The sequence below is a fragment of the Papio anubis genome, chromosome 17, assembly GCF_008728515.1.
Source record: "Papio anubis isolate 15944 chromosome 17, Panubis1.0, whole genome shotgun sequence".
Classification (NCBI taxonomy): domain Eukaryota; kingdom Metazoa; phylum Chordata; class Mammalia; order Primates; family Cercopithecidae; genus Papio; species Papio anubis.
Window position 1 is genome coordinate 16399051 of NC_044992.1, and position 21909 is coordinate 16420959.

Consider the following 21909-nt stretch of genomic DNA (forward strand, 5'->3'; position numbering starts at 1 on the left):
TGAAACAGATATACTCCTGTCCCCATTGAGCAGTAGGGGAGATTGTGATAGGAAGATTGATACATAAATACTGCAGGAGAAGTGAAATGGGGTACCAGAACAGGGAGCCTGAGTTCTCAGCAATGGCTGAGGGTATAACATTAGAATCAGGGTCCTCGGTTCAAGACTTGGCCCTGCTACTGACCCCCAAAGCAAGTGCATGTGTCCCCTCCTCTACGGCGGCAGCCTACTGCCTGTGTAGACTTAGACCCAGGGATCCCTGAGGGCCCTTCCAGCTCTTAGACCCCGAGTCTCTGTCATGTATTGAGCGTCTACATTTCCAGACCGTAGTGCGCTGACCTTGGTCTGAGTCGTCTCAGGCAGCAGGTGAAACGGGCACTCGGCTGGCCTCTGACCATAGTCTGCCTCTTTGCAGACTCTCTGCAGTTTCTTCTCATGTGTGCTCCTTGGGCCTTCTGTTCCTCTCTGCCCCACGTTCCCTAGACTTTCCTCTCCAGCCTCTTCCACCATAGTCATTGCCATGCCCAGTTCAGACCTGGTGACGGTGGGCCTCCCCGCCAAGGTCATTTGCACTTGCCCTCCAGGTTTGAGGAGCATCTTTTTAATTCTTGATTGGGCCTCAACCTGTAAGAATTCACTGCAAATCAGGTGGTAAAGATACAAGTTCAGCATGCCAAATTCGAAAATCTGAAATGCTCCAAAATCCAAAACTGAACGCTGACATTATGCTCAAAGGAAGCGTTTACTGGAGCATTTCAGGTTTTGGATTTTTGGATTGGGGATGCTCAACCAGTAAGTAGAATGCAAATATTTTAAAATCCGAAATAGTTCTTGTCCCAAGTATTTTGGATAAGGGATACTCAGCTTGTACTAGCAGTGGACGTTGCACATTGCTAACCTAGGAACCTGCCTCTTTGTCTAACTTGGATAATTGCATGAGCCTACACTGAAGCCCCTGTTGGTCAGCACTGGGCAAAGCTGGTCTTTAATACCTTTTCCCTAAGTCTAATAACCTGTGACTTTTCACCACCCTTTATGCTTTGGAAATGCTTTTAATCATGACTCAGAATGCACAGGGGGTCTGTGGGGTTAAGGGTCAGGAGCCAGCTGCTGGGGTGGGTGCTACACTAACTGCTGGGAGGAGCTTGCATGGTTTGGACATTGAGCGTGAAGTGTAACTTGAACTTAACATAACTGAGTGTCACATCTGTGGCTTCCCCGGCCAGCAGACCGAGAGGGAGCCACAGGCAGGCCAGATTCTTAGGCTGGGCTCAACTCACTCTTGTTTGTGTTGTTTTTCCCTACATTAATGAGTTCTGTCTCTGCATGCCTTTCAGTGTGGGGAGTTTTGTTTCATTTACGTTGTGTTTTGTTTTTGCATGCTTCACTTTTTCTCATTTTGAACTCCACAAAGGTTTGTTTGTTTTGTTGATTATTGTATTTTACTCCATGGTTTCCGTTTCCCCCTCGTTTTGTCTTCTTACAGGTAGAGATTAGTTCTTCCTGTTACTCTAGAGGACTGACTACACTTTCCACAGGAAAATGTTTGGATGTCACCTTGCTGACATCTCCCGAGCGTTACCTTCCTTCCTTCTCCTCCTGTCTTAGAAGGAAGTGGCATCATTTACCTCACCTTACGTCCTGCGCTTGTTTAGGATTTGTTGTCAAGACTGCATACTTTTTGTTTTGTGAAACAACAGCTGCAGGTGCTCTGCTCCTCCCGCCTGTCCCTCTTCCTGGCGCTCTCTTGTCCTTTAGTCTTTGTTTTGCTTCTCAGTGTGTTCCATTATTCAGTTTTGTTTGGTTTATTTCTCCTAGAAGCTATTTGGTTAAAGCTGTTTTCTGATGTTATTGTCCATGTTTTCTGTTTACCTGGAAGCAGCTACTTACTAAAAAAAAAGAAAAAAAAAGAAAAAAGATAATTTGTTGGATTTTTTTAATGGGAAAAAAGATAAAGTTGTGCAAAGGATAAAAGCCAAAGCCATCAAGGAGCTTTCTGTGGTTGTTCCTGGCCAGAGGTGTGACACTCAGAACTGGGAGGCCCGAGTGTTACTAACCAGTATTTAATCGGTTTTTTTAAGACTGAAGTGGCCGCCTCCCCATCGGGTGCCTGGCAGAGGCTCCATAGAGTCAACCAAGACCTTCAAAGTGAGCTTGAAGCCCAGTGCCAGCGCCAGGAGCTGATTACACACCAGATTCAGACCCTGAAGCGTAGCTATGGGGAGGCCAAGGACACGATCCGGCACCACGAGGCTGAGATCCGGAGCCTCCAGGCACGGCTCAGCAATGCAGCCGCTGAGCTAGCCATCAAGGAGCAGGCGCTGGCCAAGCTCAAGGGCGACCTGAAGCGGGAGCAGGGCCGGGTCCGCGAGCAGCTGGAGGAGCGGCAACACAGCGAGGCAGCGCTGAGCAGCCAGCTGAGGGCTAGCGAGCAGAAGCTTAAGAGTGCTGAGGCCCTGCTCCTGGAGAAGACACAGGAGCTACGGGGCCTGGAGACACAGCAGGCGCTGCAGCGGGACCGGCAAAAGGAGGTCCAGAGGCTGCAGGAGCGCATTGCTGACCTCAGCCAGCAACTGGGCGCCAGTGAGCAGGCCCAGCGGCTGATGGAGGAGAAGCTGCAGAGAAACTACGAGCTGTTGCTGGAGAGCTGTGAGAAGGAGAAGCAGGCATTGCTGCAGAACCTGAAGGAGGTGGAAGACAAGGCCAGCGCCTATGAGGACCAGCTGCAGGGCCAGGCACAGCAGGTGGAGACCCTGCAGAAGGAGAAGCTGAGTGCCACTTTCGAGGGCAGTGAGCAGGTGCACCAGCTGGAGGAGCAGCTGGAGGCGCGAGAGGCCAGTGTGCGCAGGCTCGCAGAGCACGTGCAGAGCCTCTGCGATGAGCGGGACCTCCTTAGGCAGCGGTTCCAGGAGCTGACAGAGCGTGTGGCCACATCCGATGGGGATGTGGCTGAGCTCCGGGAAAAGCTGAGGAGAAGAGAGGCTGACAACCAGAGCCTGGAGCACTCCTACCAGAGGGTCTCCAGCCAGCTGCAGAGCATGCACACTCTGCTGAGAGAGAAGGAGGAAGAGCTGGAGCGCATTAAGGAAGCACATGAGAAGGTTCTGGAGAAGAAGGAGCAGGACCTCAATGAGGCTTTGGTTAAAATGGTTGCCTTGGGGAGCAGCTTAGAGGAAACAGAAATTAAGCTCCAGGCAAAAGAAGAGATTTTAAGGAAATTTGCAAGTGAGTCTCCAAAGGACATGGAAGAGCCACAGAGTACCCCTGAAGAGACAGAAAGGGATGGCACTTTGCTCCCAGGCCAACCAGTCCAAGTCACTAGGGCCCCTCTGGGCCTCGCACACACAAGGCTCGAGGATGAGGACGAGGACCTGGGGGCTCCTCCGGGGGAGGAATACGGTGACGGCAGCCCCAGTAGGGAAGAGAGCATGGTGCCCCCAAAGTCAGTGGAAGTTCTTGACAGGGAGGGCCATCAGCAGGGCACAGCCAAACTCGACCAGGGGGCACCTGGTGTTAAGAGGCAAAGAATCCGGTTCTCCACAATCCAGTGCCAAAGATACATTCACCCCGAAGGGTCCGAGAAGACCTGGACCAGCAGCACATCTTCCGACACCAGCCAGGACCGGTCACCCTCAGAAGAAAGCATGTCCTCAGAGCCTGCACCCAGTGTACTGCCTGCACCTGGCGACTCTGACACGTACCTCTCTATCATCCACTCCCTGGAGACCAAGCTCTACGTCACAGAGGAAAAGCTCAAAGACGTAACCGTGAGGCTGGAGAGCCAGCAGGGTCAGAGCCGTGAGGCACTGCTCGCACTGCACCATCAGTGGGCAGGCACCGAGGCCCAGCTGCGTGAGCAGCTCCGTGCCAGCCTGCTCCAGGTTGGTGCGCTGGCCTCCCAGCTGGAGCAGGAGAGGCAGGAGAGGGCCAGGAGGGTTGAAGGGCATGTTGGAGAGCTTGGGGACTTCCAGGTCAAGAACAGTCAGGCCCTGATGTGCCTGGAAAATTGCCGAGAACAACTGAGATCTCTGCCTAGGGCCAGCCAGGAGGATGAGCAGGACGCACGTGCAGCCTCCCTGGCCAGTGTGGAGAGTGCGCTAGTCAGCGCCATCCAAGCCCTACGGCACTGGCCGGCCCCAGCCGTTGGCGGGGCCCATGCACAACTGGAGACAGGTGGCACCGAGGAGAACGGGAAGCCTGCCTCCCTGCAGCAGTGCCCCCAGCCTGAGCTGACAGAGCAGGAGCGGGTGAGGCTTCTTTCTGACCAGATTGCTCTGGAGGCCTCGCTGATCAGCCAGATAGCAGACTCCCTGAAGAACACGACATCAGATGTCTCCAGAATGCTCCATGAGATTTCTTGGTCAGGACAGCCACTGATGGAATCTGCTGGGGCCCCCGTAGACACCTGGGCCCAGAAGGTGCTGGTGGACGGTGAGTTCTGGAGCCAGGTTGAGTCTCTGAGGAAGCACTTGGGGACGCTGGGAGGAGAGGCAGTCGGTGCCTCAGGAGACGGGCAGCAGAGCATCCCACAGGGCCTGGCCCCCATCCTGGCCAATGCCACGTGGGTCAGGGCAGAGCTCAGCTTTGCCACACAGTCAGTGAGGGAGTCATTCCACCGCAGGCTGCAGAGCATCCAGGAGACCCTGCGGGGCACCCAGACAGCCCTGCGGCAGCACAAGTGCCTGCTGGGGGAAATCTTGGGAGCCTACCAAACCCCAGACTTTGAGAGAGTGATGCAGCAGGTCTTGGAAGCCCTCAGGCTTCCAGCGGGCCATGAAGATGGTGTGCAGCTGTCCTGGGACCTGAGACCCTTAGGAGAAGTCCTGGGCCGAGACTCAGACGGCTCTCAGGAGCCCTTCCATGTGTCTGACCAGAGCCCTGGGGCCTTTGTTGCTATTCAGGAGGAGCTTGCCCAGCAGCTGAAGGAAAAGGCCAGCCTCTTAGGGGAGATAGCTGCTGCCTTACCATCTCTGCCACCTGTGGAATCGCTGAGAGATTGCCAGAAGCTTCTCCAGGCATCACAGAGTCTCTCGTATAGCACTTGTTTTGGAGGCCTCGGTCAGTATTCTTCATTGTTGGTTCAGGATGCCATTATCCAGGCCCAGGTGTGCTATGCGGCCTGCAGAATCCGGCTGGAATATGAGAAGGAGCTGCAGCTCTGCAAGGAGTCCTGGCAGACCCGGGAGTCCTCCTGCTCAGAGCAGGCACAGGCAGCCCAGGCCCTGAGGGAGGAGTACGAGGAGCTTCTCCGCAAGCAGAAGAGCGAGTACCTGGATGTGATCGCCATCGTTGAAAGGGAGAATGCAGAGCTCAAGGCCAAGGCTGCCCAGCTAGACCATCAGCAGCAGTGTCTGGAGGATGCGGAGAGCAAGCACAGCATGAGCATGTTCACCCTGCGGGGCAGGTATGAGGAGGAGATCCGGTGCGTGGTGGAGCAGCTGACCAGGACTGAGAGCACACTGCAGGCTGAGCGCAGCCGGGTCCTGAGCCAGCTGGATGCCTCGGTCAGAGATAGGCAGGACATGGAGAGGCATCATGGCGAGCAGATACAGACCCTGGAGGACAGGTTCCAGCTCAAGGTCCGGGAGCTGCAGACAATCCATGAGGAGGAGCTGAGGACCCTGCAGGAGCACTACTCGCAGAGCCTGAGGTGCCTTCAGGACACCCTCTGCCTCCACCAGGGGCCGCACCCCAAGGCCCTGCCGGCCCCTGCCCCTGACTGGCAGGCCACCCAGGGAGAGGCTGACTCCATGACTGGGCTGAGAGAGCGCATCCAGGAGCTGGAGGCCCAGATGGACGTCATGCGGGAGGAGCTGGGACACAAGGACCTGGAGGGCGACGCGGCCACACTGCGCGAGAAGTACCAGAGGGACTTGGAGAGCCTTAAGGTCTTAACGCCCCATTCAGTTTGCAAAGCAGATCCTCCTTGATAACGGGGTGGGTGTGGGGATGTCTGGCTCAGCTACTGTGCAAGCAGAATTGAGGGGATGTGCTGCTGTCCCTCTGCTTGCTGACCGTGCTGTGGTCTCAGCAGGGCCTGGGCCGTGGGCTTAGCCTCTTGTTCGGCATCCCCCGGTGTCCTCCACCAGGAGAACTAGCAGGAGGGCCGCCAGGGTCCCTGGTGGGAGAGGAGCATGTAGTCTTTCCAGCATTTCTCTGCCTTCCTAATGTGGCCTCTCCGTATTCCTGAGAGTAGTCACCAATCCCCTTGCCAGCCTTGCCTCCTTCCTGCCCCCACCCCCAGAACCTCACCTGGCCCAGTCCCAGCCCAAATCTGAGGCAGCTGCCTGAGGACAGCCTTGCAGTCACAGCAACACCCCGGAGAGCCAGGGCCCGGTTGGAGGGCGATCTCCCCCTGATTGCCCTAGGAGAGCACGGTTGGGCAGAGGGTCCCTCTCTGGAACTGGCATTTGATGTGTGCTCTGGTGAGAAGAGCTTTCCCCCTGAGCACAGCCTCCAGCCATTCCTGTCCCCTTCCCCAGGACCTTTACAAGTAGCTTTTCCCCAGAACTGCCCTGCACCCCCGCCCCTGAGGTCCTGGAGCACAAAGGCGACATGCCGGGGCCTGGGGGTGGGGGTGGGCTGAGTGGAGGTCCAACTCTCTGGCCCCACTCTTTGTAGCTACAGACCACACCCACCATGTGTGGCTGCCAAGCGTCATCCCTTAGACTCAAAAGTTTACCATGATACCTGTGCCCTTATGTTCCTCCCACTCAGGAAGCTGCCCCAGTAAATGACTAGGATGACTAAGCCCCTCAAAAGCCATGTTCAGGTGGTGCCTCCCACGCTCATGTGGCAGAGCCAGGTGCACACACAGCCAGCACCATTGTGCAGCGAGCTTCTGACTCTCATGCGGCTGCCACTGCTCCTGTCCGCACATCCCCACAGCCACTGTCCGGCAGGACACCTGTTTTTCCCAGCCCCTTACTCCTGTAGCTCTGAATGGAAATAGCAGCTCACACGTCACGTCTGTGTGATGGACTCGGCCCCACCAAGACACACAGGTTGTCAGTGAGCACCTCTGGAGAGCTGAGAAGCTTTTTTTTTTTTTTTTTTTGAGACAGAGTCTCGCTCTCTTGCCCAAATTGGAGTGCAATGGCGTGATCTCAACTCATAGCAACCTCCACCTCCCAGGTTCAAGCGATTCTTCTGCCTCAGCCTCCCAAGTAGCTGGGATTACAGGCGCTCACCACTACACCCGGCTAATTTTTTTTGTATTTTTACTAGAGACGGGGTTTCATCGTGTTAATCAGACTGGTCTCGAACTCCTGACCTCAGGTGATCCACCTGCCTCGGTCTCCCAAAGTACAGGGATTACAGGCGTTAGCCAGAGAAGCTCTTTTTCACCATTCTTTCCCCAAATCAGTCAAAACCTTTTAAAAACCATTATGAGTTGTGAGAAGGTTTCAACAGCTATCTTTTGAAAGTGTGTGTATGTGATGACACTGTGGTCAGTTCACCAAAAGCAGCACCCAGATGGGGCCAGGTGCACCTTGAAAAGTTAATTGCACAAACCTTTGCTTTGACCCCAAACATGCTTGCTAGTGTCCTTCCCTGCAGCATCCCAGACAATCAGCAGGGTCCACAGGGGCAGGGCCTGGGCACAGCGATGCCCTGATTCCTGTCTGCATCTGTAAGAGCCCCCTCCACACCGAGGCTGCTTTAGGTTTGCCAACCAGGTGCAGGCGAGGCCCCATGGAGGTGCCATTTTACCACCAGTGAGCAAGAAATCAGAAGGGAGAGGACTGCCTCATGTTGAGAACTGACCAGAGATTGTGCTGAGCCAGTGTCACCAGCAGGGAGAAACAGATGAGGCCCCTCCCAAGGGCTTGGACACTGTCCACTCCCTGCTGCCTTAGCTGCCGTTGCATAGTGTCCCCTCCTGTGCCTGGGAGCTTCTAACCCAGGTGTGGGGTTCTCACCCACCCCTGCAGACATACAGAACTTGTAAATAGACAGCACCTTGAGATTTCATCACTTTATGCAGATTTCCACTTGGGTTGTTGGGGACAGGGTCTTGGCCTAACAGCCGTCCTCTAATGTCCACAGGCTTCCACCACACCACAATTGTAGTCATCGAGGAACTTCTTTTGGTCCTAGGAATGACTGGCTTAAATTAACATTTGTTTGCAAGATCAGTTTTTTTAGCATATAGTTTCTCTCCAAAGAAGCAACTGGGTCTTTAAAGATGTCCCAGTGCTTCTGTTAGATTTTTGACTCTTACCTGCTTAATATTCCAAAGCACTCAGATCAAAATAAGGCTTTTCCCAGCAAGTAGACTCAAAAAAAAAAAAGACCTAAAAGATCTATTAATACTAGTTGTGCTCGCTTTAGCAGCACCTCTACTGAAATTGGAATGATACACAGAAGATTAGCATGGCCGCTGCACAAGGATGACACACACATTCGTGAAGTATTCCATTTTTTTTTTTAATTAAAAAAGACCTATTAGTTAAATGTGTTAACGAGAAGCCACATACGAACCAAAGCAAGTGGGAAGGAGAAAGAAGAGCTCAAACGTGGGGTCTGAAGACCAGGAGCTCCAGAGCTCCGAGCTCCTGCAGCCATCCTGAGGTGTGAGGGTGGCGGGAAGAGACAGCTGCTTCCAGGTGGAGCCACTGGGAGAGGGGGTGGGATGCCCAGTTATAGTGGCAGTAGCTGAGCTGTTCGCCCAGAGCAGCACATAGGTTACAGTCAAGTCCAGACTGACCACGAGTTTGGAAATACTGCCTGAGGCTCTCAGAGATGGCCATCGCTAAAAGTGGGCCCAGAGAAAGATGCCCAGGCATGCTGATAGGATCTCTTGGTATCCTTTCTTGAATCCACATGCAAGAAGATTAACCAAGTGATGCAGGCTGTGAGCCCAGAGTAGGGAAGCCCCCACACTTGAATTTCGAATGGAATGTGGCCACGTTCTTCCAGTTTTTAAAACTCAGCGAGAGGCCCAGTCCCTTCTCTGAAGCAGACCATGTGAAGGATTTAGACAGAAAGTGTGCGCCTCCATGCTCAAAATAGCTGCACACGCACCCCTCCCAGCAGCTGTGCAGCACGCTCACCTGCTTTGTTAGTGAGTGCAGCTCCGATAACCAGGCCTGGGCTTCCTGGTGTGGCTTGCTCCCATCCTGGGGCATGCATGTGTCGCTCTAGTGAGGTACAGGAGAGCTTGGAAAGCAGGTCTCCTGTCTTGTTGGAGTTAGCAGAGGTACTAAGTCATTGGTGCCCTTCTCCTTTAAGAAGAGAGTAAGAAAGGGCCGGGTGCGGTGGCTCATGCCTGTAATCCCAGCACTTTGGGAGGCCGAGGTGGGCAGATCACGAGGCCAATCGAGACCATCTTGTCGAACACGTTGAAACCCTGTCTGTACTAAAAATACAAAAAATTAGCCAGACGTGGTTTTTTAGCAGACGCCTGGTCCCAGCTACTCTGGAGGCTGAGGCAGGAGAATGGTGTGAACCTGGGAGGCGGAGTTTGCAGTGAGCCGAGATCGCGCCACTGCACTCCAGCCTGGGCGATAGAGCGAGACTCCGTCTCAAAAAAAAAAAAAGGTAAGAAAGAAGACACAGGCTAGAAGGAAGGAGATCCTATAGCCTCATCTTATTCCCTCAGTCAACACCTGAGCATTAAGTGACCAGCTGGAGGTTGTCAGCTGGCTAGTGGCAGAGCCCAACCCCCAGCTCCCAGAAGTGGACTGTGTGTGCCCCCAACCCACTGTGGGTTGAGAGGTTCCCAGCCTGGTGCCCGCCAGGCCACTCCCTATACGTGGAATGGCCTTGGTTCCCTCCAGCAGACAAGTCCCTCATCCCTGTTTTACGGGCCTTTCACTGTGTCCCTCCATACCAGACGCAGCCAGCCCCTGTGCACGTGCTCTCTCCTCCCTCCTTCCTATGGGACCCACCTGGCAGCAACGCAGGAAGGTCCGGGATTGGCTGATTTCCATTTCATAGCAGCCTCTCCCAACCCACCATACCAACTTCTTCCAGGAAGAAATGAGGCACAGCACAATCACAGAAATAAGATGTAGAGTTGACTAGAAACACCCTTTTTTGAAGGCTCTGATGGCATCACTGAGAATCCCCAGACAGCCCCAGGGATCCTGCTCAGGAGGCCCATGGTGAAGCACGCTCAGTGAGTGCCCAGTCACAGCTGGGCCTGGACGGGGTGGGATTCCTGGCTCATTTACTAAAAAGGGCCCCAACTTAGAGGTAAAGAAGTCGATGAAGCCCCTTTTGCATTTTGCAGGCCACGTGCGAGCGAGGGTTTGCAGCAATGGAAGAAACGCACCAGAAGAAGATTGAAGATCTGCAGAGGCAGCACCAGCGGGAGCTAGAGAAACTTCGGGAGGAGAAAGACCGCCTCCTGGCCGAGGAGACAGCGGCCACCATCTCAGGTAGGGGGTGGGGTAACTCTGAGGGCAGGGTGACCAGCTTTTCTTGAGCCAGACACACAACTCAGAGGAATGGCCGCTTTTGAATTGCCTTTTGGCTGAGATGTAAGCTTCATTCTTGAAGGGTTCTGTGACTATTCACTCTGAGGCAAAGGCCAATTTCAGGTCCCTTTTGAGAGTTTGTGAGCTGAGAGCGCACACTTCAACCCGACAGCCCCATCGTGGCCAGCTGCACACAAGGAGCTGTCCCAACCTGTGACTTTCCCGTCCCAACAAGTAGACTGACTAGTGTCAGTCCAGCCAGTGACTTTCCCCCTGACAGACTCCTGTCAATGTGGGACCACTTCTGGCCAGAGTGCCCCTGCCCTCAGCGTGAGGATATGTAGCCTCACCGGCAGGTGGCCCTAAACAAGCACGTCCCCTGTGCCTTGCGCTGCCTTCTCGTTATGTAATCGCCACCTCAGTTGTTTGTTAATTTAGTTCCAAGGAATAAAATACACCAGCACAAAAGCTTGCTTGTTTTATAAACTCATGTTGGCATTTAACATTGACATTTATTTAATCAGTTTGGTTTTCTTCTAACATCAAAAAAAAAAAAGCCAAACGTGCATTCCTTCCAGGGGGAGTTCATGGAGAATTCTCCCAGCCCGCGCCCACCTCAGAGAATTGGTTCATGAGGGGCCAGCCTGTCATGCAAAATCCGACTGCTGATTGAGTAAGCAAGCATCAGCAGTGGCAAGTGCCACTCCATTGTATGGAGCTCCCCACCCCCACCCCTGCCAGCAGGAAGGGCATGACCCCTTGCTCTGGCTGGGTGTGATGCTGAGGCCGTGTCCTTGCCTGCAGCCATCGAAGCCATGAAGAATGCCCACCGGGAGGAGATGGAGCGGGAGCTGGAGAAGAGCCAGCGGTCCCAGATCAGCAGCGTCAACTCGGACGTTGAGGCCCTGCGGCGCCAGTACCTGTAAGTGGCTGGGCCTGCCCATCTGCCTTTGGGAGGGCCTCTGGAAGGTGGCTGGCCAGGCCACAGCTGGGCCCTTCCTGTGTCTTTGCAGAGGCCTCCAAAAGTTGGGGCCTGGGGCCCATGGGTGCTGGGAGCAACTCAGATGCCCTCCTGTCCAGTGCAGGATGTGGCCCAAGTGGGGCCTCCTCTATTCAGAGAGACTGTTTCTTGAAATGCCAAGAACGAGATGCAACAAACGAAATCTTAAATTCCCCTCTTGTCCAGGGCTGATCCCAGCGACCACCCAGATATGTTCCTCAACAGCTGCCCCACTAGCCCACCAGGAGCTAGGCAGCTGGACTTAGTCATACCGGGCAGAAGTGAGAACTAGCACTGCGGTTTAAAACCACTCATGTGCTGATTCCCTCTGCACAGGCAGGATAGAACAATACTAGAGTAACTGCTGTAAACTTTTTTCACTTGGTAGAATTGACACAGCCAAGAGCCCACAGATTGGCCACCATGAACGTCACGGCACTCAGGCTCTACCAGGAGCCTTTATAGTATAGCTGAAGCTAGGGGTCCTGCCTCAGGAGCTGGCAGCGGTCAGTGGCACCCTGTAGAGGCTCATGCTGACCTCGGTCAGAGCAGGGTGGCTCACCTGGAAGCCCCTCATCCCTGGTTCACCTGCATGAGAGATGGCCCTCCTGGATCCAGGGTGGCAGAACAATCTCAGGAAGCTTGGTTTTTTGAGTCTTGTGTAGAGCCTGGTCCTGGCTGTCAGACACAGATGGCTTCGAAAGTGGGTTTACTGAAAACAAATTCTGAGTCAGAAGAGAGTCTAGAAATGGGAGGTCTGTGTGGCCGCAGACTGGATTCTGTCCTGACTGGCATTCCAGAGAAGTGCTAGCTGTAGGACTGTCAGACTGTGAGAAAGGACCAGGGAGGGATGTGAGGGTGAGGTCATCTCTGTAAGGGATCCCTTGCTCTATATGACCCAGGCTGATTAAGACAACAGGCTGTGCAGGCTTGACCTGTGCTTGGCTGTGTCTGATGTCAAGGAGGGACACCGGCCTCTGAGAGGCCTGTTCCTGAAGCAGGCAGAGGAGTGAGTGCTGCCCTCTCCCCAGGGAGGAGCTGCAGTCGGTACAGCGGGAACTGGAGGTCCTCTCGGAGCAGTACTCGCAGAAGTGCCTGGAGAATGCCCACCTGGCCCAGGCGCTGGAAGCCGAGCGGCAGGCCCTGCGGCAGTGCCAGCGTGAGAACCAAGAGCTCAATGCCCACAACCAGGTGAGCCTGCAGCCAGGTGAGCCCAAGGTTAGTCAGGGGCACTCAAGGTCAGGTAGACCCATAGTCAGGTGAGCCAGTGCTAGAGCCAGGCCTCACCCTCAAAGTGGCATGAAGGTCCCTGAGCCACAGAGTGGTCACCTGCCCCAAGGCTTCTCCCTGCCATCCAGCGTGGCCATCTGTGTTGTCAGAATCGTCACCGCAGATAGCTAGAGCAAGGCTGTACTGCCATGTGCACCACCTGCATACACATGATGTCACTCTTGCTTTGACCCTTTCCGAGACTCTCGGGTGTCTTGGTGTCTTCTCTCTGCTCCTCTGAACCTCTGGCTCACTGTTTCTGGGCAGGGCCTGGCAGGGTCATCCCAGTCCTCCAGGATCCTGTCCCTCAGGGACTGAGCTGACACTGTTCGGGGTCAGGCTTACTGCTCACATTTATTTTTGTCAGATTTTTTTCTTAAGATTTGCTTGCTCTGGCTGGGTGTGGTGGCTCACGCCTGTAATCCCAGCATTTTGGGAGGCCAAGGCAGGCAGATCACGAGGTCAGGAGATCAAGACCATCCTGGCTAATACAGTGAAACCCCGTCTCTACTAAAAATACAAAAAATTAGCCGGGCGTGGTGGTGGGCACCTGTAGTCCCAGCTACTCAGGAGGCTGAGGCAGGAGAATGGTGTGAACTCGGGAGGCGGTGCTTGCAGTGAGCCGAGATCATGCCACTGCACTCCAGCCTAGGAGTCTCAAAAAAAATAATAAAAATAAAAATTTGCTTGTTCCTTAGTTAACTGGGGTGCATTTAAATCCTGGCTAATTGAAAGGTTCGAGTCAGGATTCGTTCAATATTGGCTTTTATGTGGGCACCAAACTAAACAGCCCTCTATGACCCCGCCGTGCACAAACACCCCCTGGGACTGGGCACATAGTCTCATCCTCACCTGAGGCCTTCCCAAGGGGTATGGCTGCTGCACAGGGCTGTGTACGAGGCTACTCAGGCAGGACTGGGTCCACTCATTACTGCTGTGGCTTAAAGATGACCCCACAGGAGCTCAGATGGGACCAGCCATGGAACAGATTGACACTAGTTATTGTGACAGAAAGGAATTAAGGATTATCGATTGGATCACACCTACACAGTTCCACAGATACACAAAGAACCCAGGGAAATGGCCTTCCCGGGTCGTGTCATGCGACTTGGCCCCAGGCAGCTCTGGAGTGTCACTGTTGTGTTGCTGTCCCCCAGGAGCTGAACAACCGCCTGGCTGCAGAGATCACACGGTTACGGACGCTGCTGACTGGGGACGGCGGTGGGGAGGCCACTGGGTCACCCCTTGCACAGGGCAAGGATGCCTATGAACTAGAGGTACCATCAGGAGCCAGGCCCTGCCTGACTCAGCTCTGCACCCAGGAGCCCCAGGGGAGTGCGGCATGGCCCCTTACAGGGTTGTGGGAGGGACAGACCTGAGACAGCAGGAGTCGCAGGGTCCAGGAAGATCCAAGTCACCTGGAGGTGGCGAGGAGCAGTGAGCTGCCAAGTGGCGTGAGAGCCACTAGCCGAGCGGGGCCCTCGAGAGGCTGTGGGGATCCTGACCCCATCTCACTCTCCCCACCCACTCCTCTCCATTTCTGCCATGCCGCAAACACCACTCAAAAGGACATGTTCTGTAGCCATGTGGCTGCTGCAGCTCAGGTCAGGGAGGCTCGCTTTATGTCAGAATGATAGATTCTGGAGTATAGGGTGTCCTTTTAGGAAGGCACTTAGATTTCTCCACGTTCAATTAAAATTTCACCCTAAAATGTGCTAAAATTTCAGCACTCAGCCAGCCAGAGCTCATCCGGCTGGGCCGGTTCTGGTGGCTTCGAGCTTCGTCTCTGTAGTGGAGCCACCTCCTGGCAGCGACACTGAGAGGCCAAGGCTGGGAGGGAGCAGTGCTTGGTGTGATCAGCTCCTGCCACAAGTCCAGGTGTGAGGCCTCTGTCTGCTGTGCCTGTGCCTTGTACTAAATGAGTGCTTTACCAAAAAGGCGGGCAGGAGAGGCTGAGTGAGTCTGACACAAGTGTCAGTGGTAACATTTCCTGATTCTCGCGGGCTTGGTCCCCAGAGACAAGCAGGTCTAGCTCACAGCACCCCAGGCTGAGGAGGGAGTCCTTGGCACTGGGAGGAATCACGGCCGTTTCTTTCCTCTTCCTGTTTCTGTATGTGAGGCTGAAGCTGTGAGCGGTGTTTAAACGATGCTTCCCCGCGTTGGGCACTGCGGGGCTGCCCTGCTCACTGGTGATTGGAGAGCCCTCTGCACGCTTCAGCCTGCTCTGGAGACCCTGGTTCATTTACTCCTGAATATTGGTCCCTAATCTCTCTGTCATTTTAGGTCTTATTGCGGGTAAAGGAATCGGAAATACAGTACCTGAAACAGGAAATTAGCTCCCTCAAGGATGAGCTGCAGACGGCACTGCGGGTAAGGCCACCGCACCGCAGGAGGGCGGGTACAGGAACAGGCTCTAGGTGACGTGCGCCTCCTGAACTCAGGCTGGGGCTCAGCGTGGGTTCTTCTGAAGCAGATTTTACTCTTGTGAGGAAGGCACTTTCCAAAATCAAGTTCTCTTGAAAGACCAGCCTGCAGGCAGGTGCTATGGGAACGTGGACATGAGCAACCTGCCTGGCCTGGCTCCAGCATCAGTGTGTATGTGCTTTTTGTGTCCTTTGGGAGGAATGTTCCAGAGAAAAGGCCTGTGAAGTGAGGCAAGGCTTGACTTCCATTTGAGCCACCTCCTGGCTTTCACCAGCCTCCTCCAGGGACACCTGGAATCAGGGGAGACGACAGAATCATTGGTGGTCACTCAGTCACCTAGGGAATCCAAGACACAGAGACGGTTTTCCAGGCTAAAGCCCACAAGGGAGGGGCCTGGGCACTCAGGGCCACACCAGGCTGGTCGGGTAATCCCGGAACTGCCTCCTGCACTCACGGGGCCTGGAGATTATCCTTCCACGTCCTGATGGCTGTGCCCGTGTCCTCAGGCCCCATGGTTTTTCCTCTCTGTCCACTTTCTGCCTCTAGAAGACAGAGGTGAACAAGCCTCCTCTCCTGCCCAAAGCAAGCCTCCCCACCGTATTCAGTCCCCAGGGAGACAGGCCACATTGTGCGTGCTCCTCTTTCCTGGATGTAACTACCATTCTCTGTCATTTCACTCCCAAGGACAAGAAGTACGCAAGTGACAAGTACAAAGACATCTACACAGAGCTCAGCATCGCGAAGGCTAAGGCTGACTGTGACATCAGCAGGTTGAAGGAGCAGCTCAAGGCTGCAACGGAAGCGCTGGGGGAAAAGTCCCCTGACAGTGCCACGGTGTCCGGATACGGTGTGTCCTTGGGTCATGCCCTCTGGGCTATTGCTGGGGGGCTTCTGGGGGTTTGGTCATAGAGGTTTCCCGGTGCTTGACTCGAGGCAGAAGAGTCCCAGTGATGCTTGTAGACCCAGGCATCCCAGTGGAGCAGGAGCACCAGCCTCACACAGCTGCCCCAGACAGGCCTTGCTCTCCCCAGCGCAGCAGTGGATGCTGTGCTGATTGCTCTAGGGAGAACCCATAATATCAGCATAATATTTTCGAAGTAATAACAAGTCTTGTTTTTCTAAAGAACTCAACCACTGGGCTGAAGTAGCTCTCACTAGCTGCTTGATCCTAGGATTTGACTATAATATCTGTAAAAGGCCATAGAGTGGAGAATGGGAGGGAGCCCCCTGCTTTCTGAAATGAGCAGCAGGACTTTTTTTTTCTTGGCTACAAACATTTAGGTACCCTGTGAAAAATAGATGGCAGGGAGGATGAAAGAGTTAACATTTTATCAAGCACTTTCAGCTCATACGTAATTTTTTTTTTGAGACTGGGTCTTGCTCTGTTGCCCAGGTTGGAATGCAATGGCGTGATTTCACTGCAGCCTCCGCCTCCCAGGCTCAAGGATTCTCCCACCTTAGCCTCCCCAGTAGCTGGGACTACAGGCGTGTACCACAACACCTGGCTAATTTTTATATTTTTAGTAGAGACAGGATTTTACCGTGTTGCCCAGACTGATCTCAAACTCCTGGGCTCAAGCGATCCAGCCACCTTGACCTCCCAAAGTGCTGAGATTACAGGTGTGAGTCACTGCACCTGGCCAGATTATACATAATTTCATTTGACCTTCATCTTGATTTTTATATAAAGACCCACAAACAGGAAAAGATGTGCTAGCTCACTAATACCCCCCCCCCAAAAAAAATCAACTTTTTTTCTGTCAGGCAAGGAATAGTGATTATGGTGGTACTGACAGATGCTGGGAGGAAGACTCCATTTTTCCATAAATACCTTGAGTAGTCAGACTTGGTGGTAGGCCTGGCTACCCAGGAAGCTGAGGTGGGAGGATCACTTGAGCCCAGGAGTTCTGGGTGGTCACGCACAAAGCTAAGTCGATCAGGTGTCCACACTAAGTTTGGTATCAATATGGTGACCTCCTGGGAGTAGGGGATCACCAGGTTGCCTAAGAAGGGGTGAACTGGCTCAGGTCAAAATGAAACAGGTCAAAACTCCTGTGCTGGCCAGGCACAGTGGCTCACACCTGTAATCCCAGCACTTTGGAAAGCTGAGGTGGGCAGATCACTTGATCTCAAGAGTTCAAGACCAGCCTGGGCAACATGACAAAACCCTGTCTGTACAAAAAGTACAAAAAAACTAGCTGGGACTGCTGGCATTTATACACCTGTAGTCCCAGCGCTACTTAGGAGGCTGAGGTGGGAGGATCACTTGAGCCCAGCAGGTGGAAGTGGCAGTAAGCCATGATTGCACTGCTGCACTCCAGCCTGGGTGACAGAATGAGACCCTGCCTCAAAAAAAAGAAAAAAAAAAAAAAAGCCTGTGGTGAGCTGTAGTGGAATCACACGTGTGAATAGGCACTACATTCTAGCCTGGGCAACACAGCAATAATCTGTCTCTTAAAAGAAATAAGAGGGCTGGGCGCGGTGGCTCACGCCTGTAATCCCAGCTCTTTGGGGGGTCGAGTTGGGCAGATCGCGAGGTCAGGAGTTCGAGACCAGCCTGGCCAACATGGTGAAACCCTATCTACCAAAAATACAAAAATTAGCTCTCCGCGGTGGCACGTACCTGTAGTCCCAGCTACTCAGGAGGCTGAGGCAGGAGAATCGCTTGAACCCTGGAGGTGGAGGTTGCAGTGAGCTGAAATCGCACCACTACACTGCAGCCTGGCGATAGACTCCGTCTCAAAAAAAAAAAATAGAGAAAACAAAAAACCTCACACATGCACAGGATGTGTGATATGACTCAATATATGTTTGTGTTACAGGTATTTAAGTAGACATTTGTAAGAAGCCTAAAGGACTGCTGTCTGAGTGGGTGGATGATGAGAAGGCCTTGGCCTTACCATCTTGCTTTAGACAGTCCTTGCGCTACCAGGAGGAAGGTGGAGAATCATGGATAATAGGGGTAGGGGTCTGCTCAGCATTGAGATCCCACAGTGGAGTGAGAGGACCAAGTCGCTTTGGAGGGAATGCTGTTCTGGGCTACAGTCACAGTGCAGGAAACCCTGGCAGGGCCCCACATACACATTCTCCCATTGTGCTGGTGTTTTGTGGTGGTCTGAAAAGATCTAGCATGTTTTATGGTTATTGGCTTTTAATTCCCTTAGAGTTGTTTAAGGAAGTGTCCTAAGTATGCTGCAGTAGGAAGCTTGGGAAATGTTTCAGGATTCAGTCAGGTTCCATAGGGTTTTAGAAAGCAAAGATAACAGGTCTGTTTGTTTTCATTATATACTTCAGATATAATGAAATCTAAAAGCAATCCTGACTTCTTGAAGAAAGACAGATCCTGTGTCACCCGGCAACTCAGAAACATCAGGTCCAAGGTGAGACTGGGGTCCAGCCCCCTGGTGGGAAGGGCTTGAGGGACACTGGGGAGAGGAGCCCAAACTGAAGTAAGGGTGCTCCTGTGGGCCGCAGCTGCGAAAGCCCAGGGCCCAGCACTCAGCCAGGCCAAGCTCACCCTGCTGGGCTGGTTCTGGTGGCTTTGAGCTCTGTCTGTCTTAGAGCCACCTCCTGGCAGTGACATTGAGAGGCCAGGGCTGTGAAGAGCAGTGCTTGGCATGATCGGCTCCTGCCTCCAGGCCAGGTTTCACCCAGCCCCGCTCGTGTTGGCCTGCTGTCAGCTGTGCCTGTGGTGTTCCTTGCATGTCACTGTTGTGACACTGGTGCCGCCTCCAGGAGACGATGCTGCCTGCTCTCCTTCCCCAGCCAGGAAGCAGCATATCTTCAGTGTGCTGTCCAGAGCCAGTCATGCACAGGAGGGCGGGCAGAGGTGGGAGCGGCACCGCGTGTGTGAGGGATTGGTTGTGTGTCTCATGTCTGCTCTCTCCTCTGACAGTCCGTAATTGAGCAGGTCTCGTGGGATACCTGAAATGCACCCGCTTCCCGGCCCATGCAGGAGGTAAACCGCCTCTCCCACTGCCTGCATGCACTGCTCACACCCCCATGGCAAACGCCTGCGTCATGGTTACTTTATTTCAATTCATCCTGCTCCAACATACCAAATCCAAGTGAGGTTTCTTTAACCTGCTCTGGGGAGTTAATTGGCACTCTAACCTCTTAACAGAGATGACCCTGGCAGTGAGGCACTCCTGTAGCCTGGTGGGCAGGCAGAGAGCCAGGCACCCATCAGCATATGCATGTTGGATAATCTGTGCACAACGGCTGAACTCACTCCACCCTCTCAGGGGACACCTGTCTTGCCCTCTGTCACGAGGTAGTTTACAGATGTCCACACTGGCAAGGGAAGTCTGCCATCACCAAGGGGCTCGCCCACCTAGTGACCCACTTAGTGGCCTCTGTCAAGGCTAACAGGCTGGTCGTTCTAGGAATGGATAAACCAGGACTAGAGCTTGGTGAAGATGGTTCAGAAGAGCATGATAACTGTAAGCAGTAAGGGCAAAATATTTACCAGTTTTGTTTTTTTTTTTCTTTTTTAATAAAACAAAAGCTTCTCACTAGGTGCCATTGAAGGCTCTATCCCAGAGAGGAGGTGGGGGCAGGCCCATGGTGGGAGATACCCTGAGAATGAGTAGTTGCTGGCTCAGTGGCTTGATCTCATACATTCGGAATGAGAACGTGGAGGAAAGCAAGAACCACGTCTTCCTCCTCATGCTAGTCCTTTCTCAAGCGTACCCACAGCACCCTGCCGGCCGAGGGACTTCAGCCTGAGGCTTGGCTAAAGAGTTGAGGGTTTTAAGCCTGGTCAGTTTGGTTTTATTTTTCTACAGTCCTAAGTCACCTATACCCAAATATGGTTTAGGGTTGATTGAAAACTTAGCTTGGGCGTTTTTCTTTAAACATAAAGAACATTTTGTTTAGCAAAAGGAAACTTGTTTTTTGGTTCATGGTTTTCTTACTGAAGATTCTGCTACTTATTTGAGGCTAAACTCTAGCTAGTATCTTTGAGCTTTTCTTGAAGGAGTTTGAAGTTTACTATTAGTGATTTGGGCTTTTGGACCATGCCTATAAGTGACAGTCAGGGGAGGGGACCAGCTGTCACTGACAGGACCCTTCCAGGGAGGCTGTGCGACACCCACGGGCCCCTGACAGTAACTCTGTGCAGTGAGTGGGTGGGGGCCTCTCACTGTGGCTGGGAACCAGCCAGAGCAGGGATGAGGGAGCAGACTGTCTGGGCCCCAGGGAAGACTGAAAAGGATGGAGAGAAACCCCAGGATGGGGTCCTCCTGATGTGTTTTTAAGTTGATGTTTGGCCTGGCTGGGTTTCTGTAATAACAAAGTCCTTGGAGTGCAGGGCCAGTCCAGGGACTTCACAGATGTCTGCGGTGCAACGGGGCAGGATGGGGCCTTGTTGGCGCTCCCAGGAGACATTAGGAGGCACAGGCATGGGTGGGTATCATCCTTTTCCTCAACTATATCTGAAAACTCCACCCAACCCTTTAAGAAGACAGGAATGAAGTTGCCCAGAAACCGTACTTCTCATTGGTGTTTTTGATATGGCATCTGATATGCACTGATCTGTGTCTTTCGTTCTGTTCTGTTGTTCTGTCCTGTCTCACTGAAAAGGACCACAAGTTTCAGCTGCTACAAAATCAAAGCCAGCAAGTTGCTTAAGAGCAGCATAGCCTCTTCTGGGATTGAGACCAGAGAATGCTTCCCTCGGGGTTCTTAAGGGGCCCCTGTGTTAGTGCTCAGCTCAGTATGCGGGGCTGCAGGAGGCACTCAGTGGAGAGACCAGCCTGGGGGAGATGAACCCCAGAGGGAGCTGACTGAGCCCCGAGGGCCAGGCATGGCAGTCGAACCTGTGCAGGGGTCCTTGGGCTGAGCAGCCACCAGGAGAGAATCCAGAGGACGTAAAGAGAGAGAAAGCCTCCCGGAGCCAGTTTGGGAATAGCGTAGGGGGTTTCGCTTACTTCCCACCCTTGGAATTGTAGCAAGCCCAGCATCACCCGAGCCTGAGCTCTGCCCTTGTCACTGGGGCAGGAGCCAGCAGCGAGCATGCTGGGTGCTGTGGCTGTCAGGGCGCTCCCCTCCCCTGGGCCTGCTGTAGCAGAATTCTGGGGCTTCTCATGCAGTGCCTGCAAGGAGCAAACCAAGGCCTTAGGGGTGTCCAAACTCACTACAGTCCTGACAGAAAGTTCCCAGCAAGCAGGAACCGGGATATGACAGTGACATCCCCCAGCCATGCTCCGGGGTGTGCCTCTGAGTAGCACTTAGGCTTCGGGCTGCCTGCCTGGCTTGGCCCCAGCCCCTTTAGTGGTGACCAGATGTCTACGCAGGTCCTCTGCAAGACTGACTGCTGTGAGAACCCTGCACTCTGCGGGGAGGGACCCCAAGGGCACCTAGGAGCAGGCATGGGTGTTGAAGCACATCTGGGCTCAGAATGGGAGATGGATTTTCTCCCCATTCCCCTACCCACTCTCTGTGGCAAGCTTCCAAAGAAGCCCTCTCAGACACGCACAATTATCAAGCTGTAACAATTGCTTGAGGTGAGGCTCACCTGGACCAGTGAGTTTTAAAATGCTTAGCAGCAGAACCATTTATTTAAAAATAACATTGTTTATTTATTTATACAGACACACAGCTCCAGAATATAACAAACAAGCAGGTCTGTTCTGGGTAGAGCTGGGTGGGGGACCCTGGAGCTCCCCCTTCCCTTGAGCTTTGGAGGGAGCCTCAAGCTGGCCAGCCCATGCTCAGTCCCCAGTCCATCACACCAGGGCCTCCAGGACGGTGTCAGAGTGTGCCTGGCAAGGGTAAGCCATGGGGAGTCGG

General features: G+C 53.6%; 1 protein-coding gene and 1 non-coding gene across 9 annotated transcripts in view; both read left to right on the forward strand.

The window, feature by feature from the left end:
- The window catches only part of MPRIP (myosin phosphatase Rho interacting protein), a 150923-nt gene that overhangs the window by 120334 nt on the left and 8680 nt on the right, over positions 1 to 21909 (forward strand). For 3 of the 8 annotated variants that reach the window (XM_021928781.2, XM_021928783.2, XM_021928786.2), the window contains 8 exons: positions 2082 to 5888; positions 10238 to 10385; positions 11229 to 11346; positions 12456 to 12615; positions 13851 to 13970; positions 14977 to 15063; positions 15802 to 15964; positions 18412 to 18497. In XM_021928781.2, the coding sequence (XP_021784473.2) occupies positions 2082 to 5888; positions 10238 to 10385; positions 11229 to 11346; positions 12456 to 12615; positions 13851 to 13970; positions 14977 to 15063; positions 15802 to 15964; positions 18412 to 18497 (4689 nt within the window). Of the gene's footprint in view, positions 1 to 2081; positions 5889 to 10237; positions 10386 to 11228; positions 11347 to 12455; positions 12616 to 13850; positions 13971 to 14976; positions 15064 to 15801; positions 15965 to 18411; positions 18498 to 19012; positions 19076 to 21909 lie in introns of all 8 variants that reach the window. The other 5 variants (XM_021928782.2, XM_009189776.4, XM_021928785.2 and 2 more) reach the window with 5 other exon arrangements.
- LOC116271195 lies at positions 8322 to 8428 on the forward strand. The gene has a single exon (XR_004179618.1). It is a non-coding gene; the product is annotated as a U6 spliceosomal RNA (small nuclear RNA).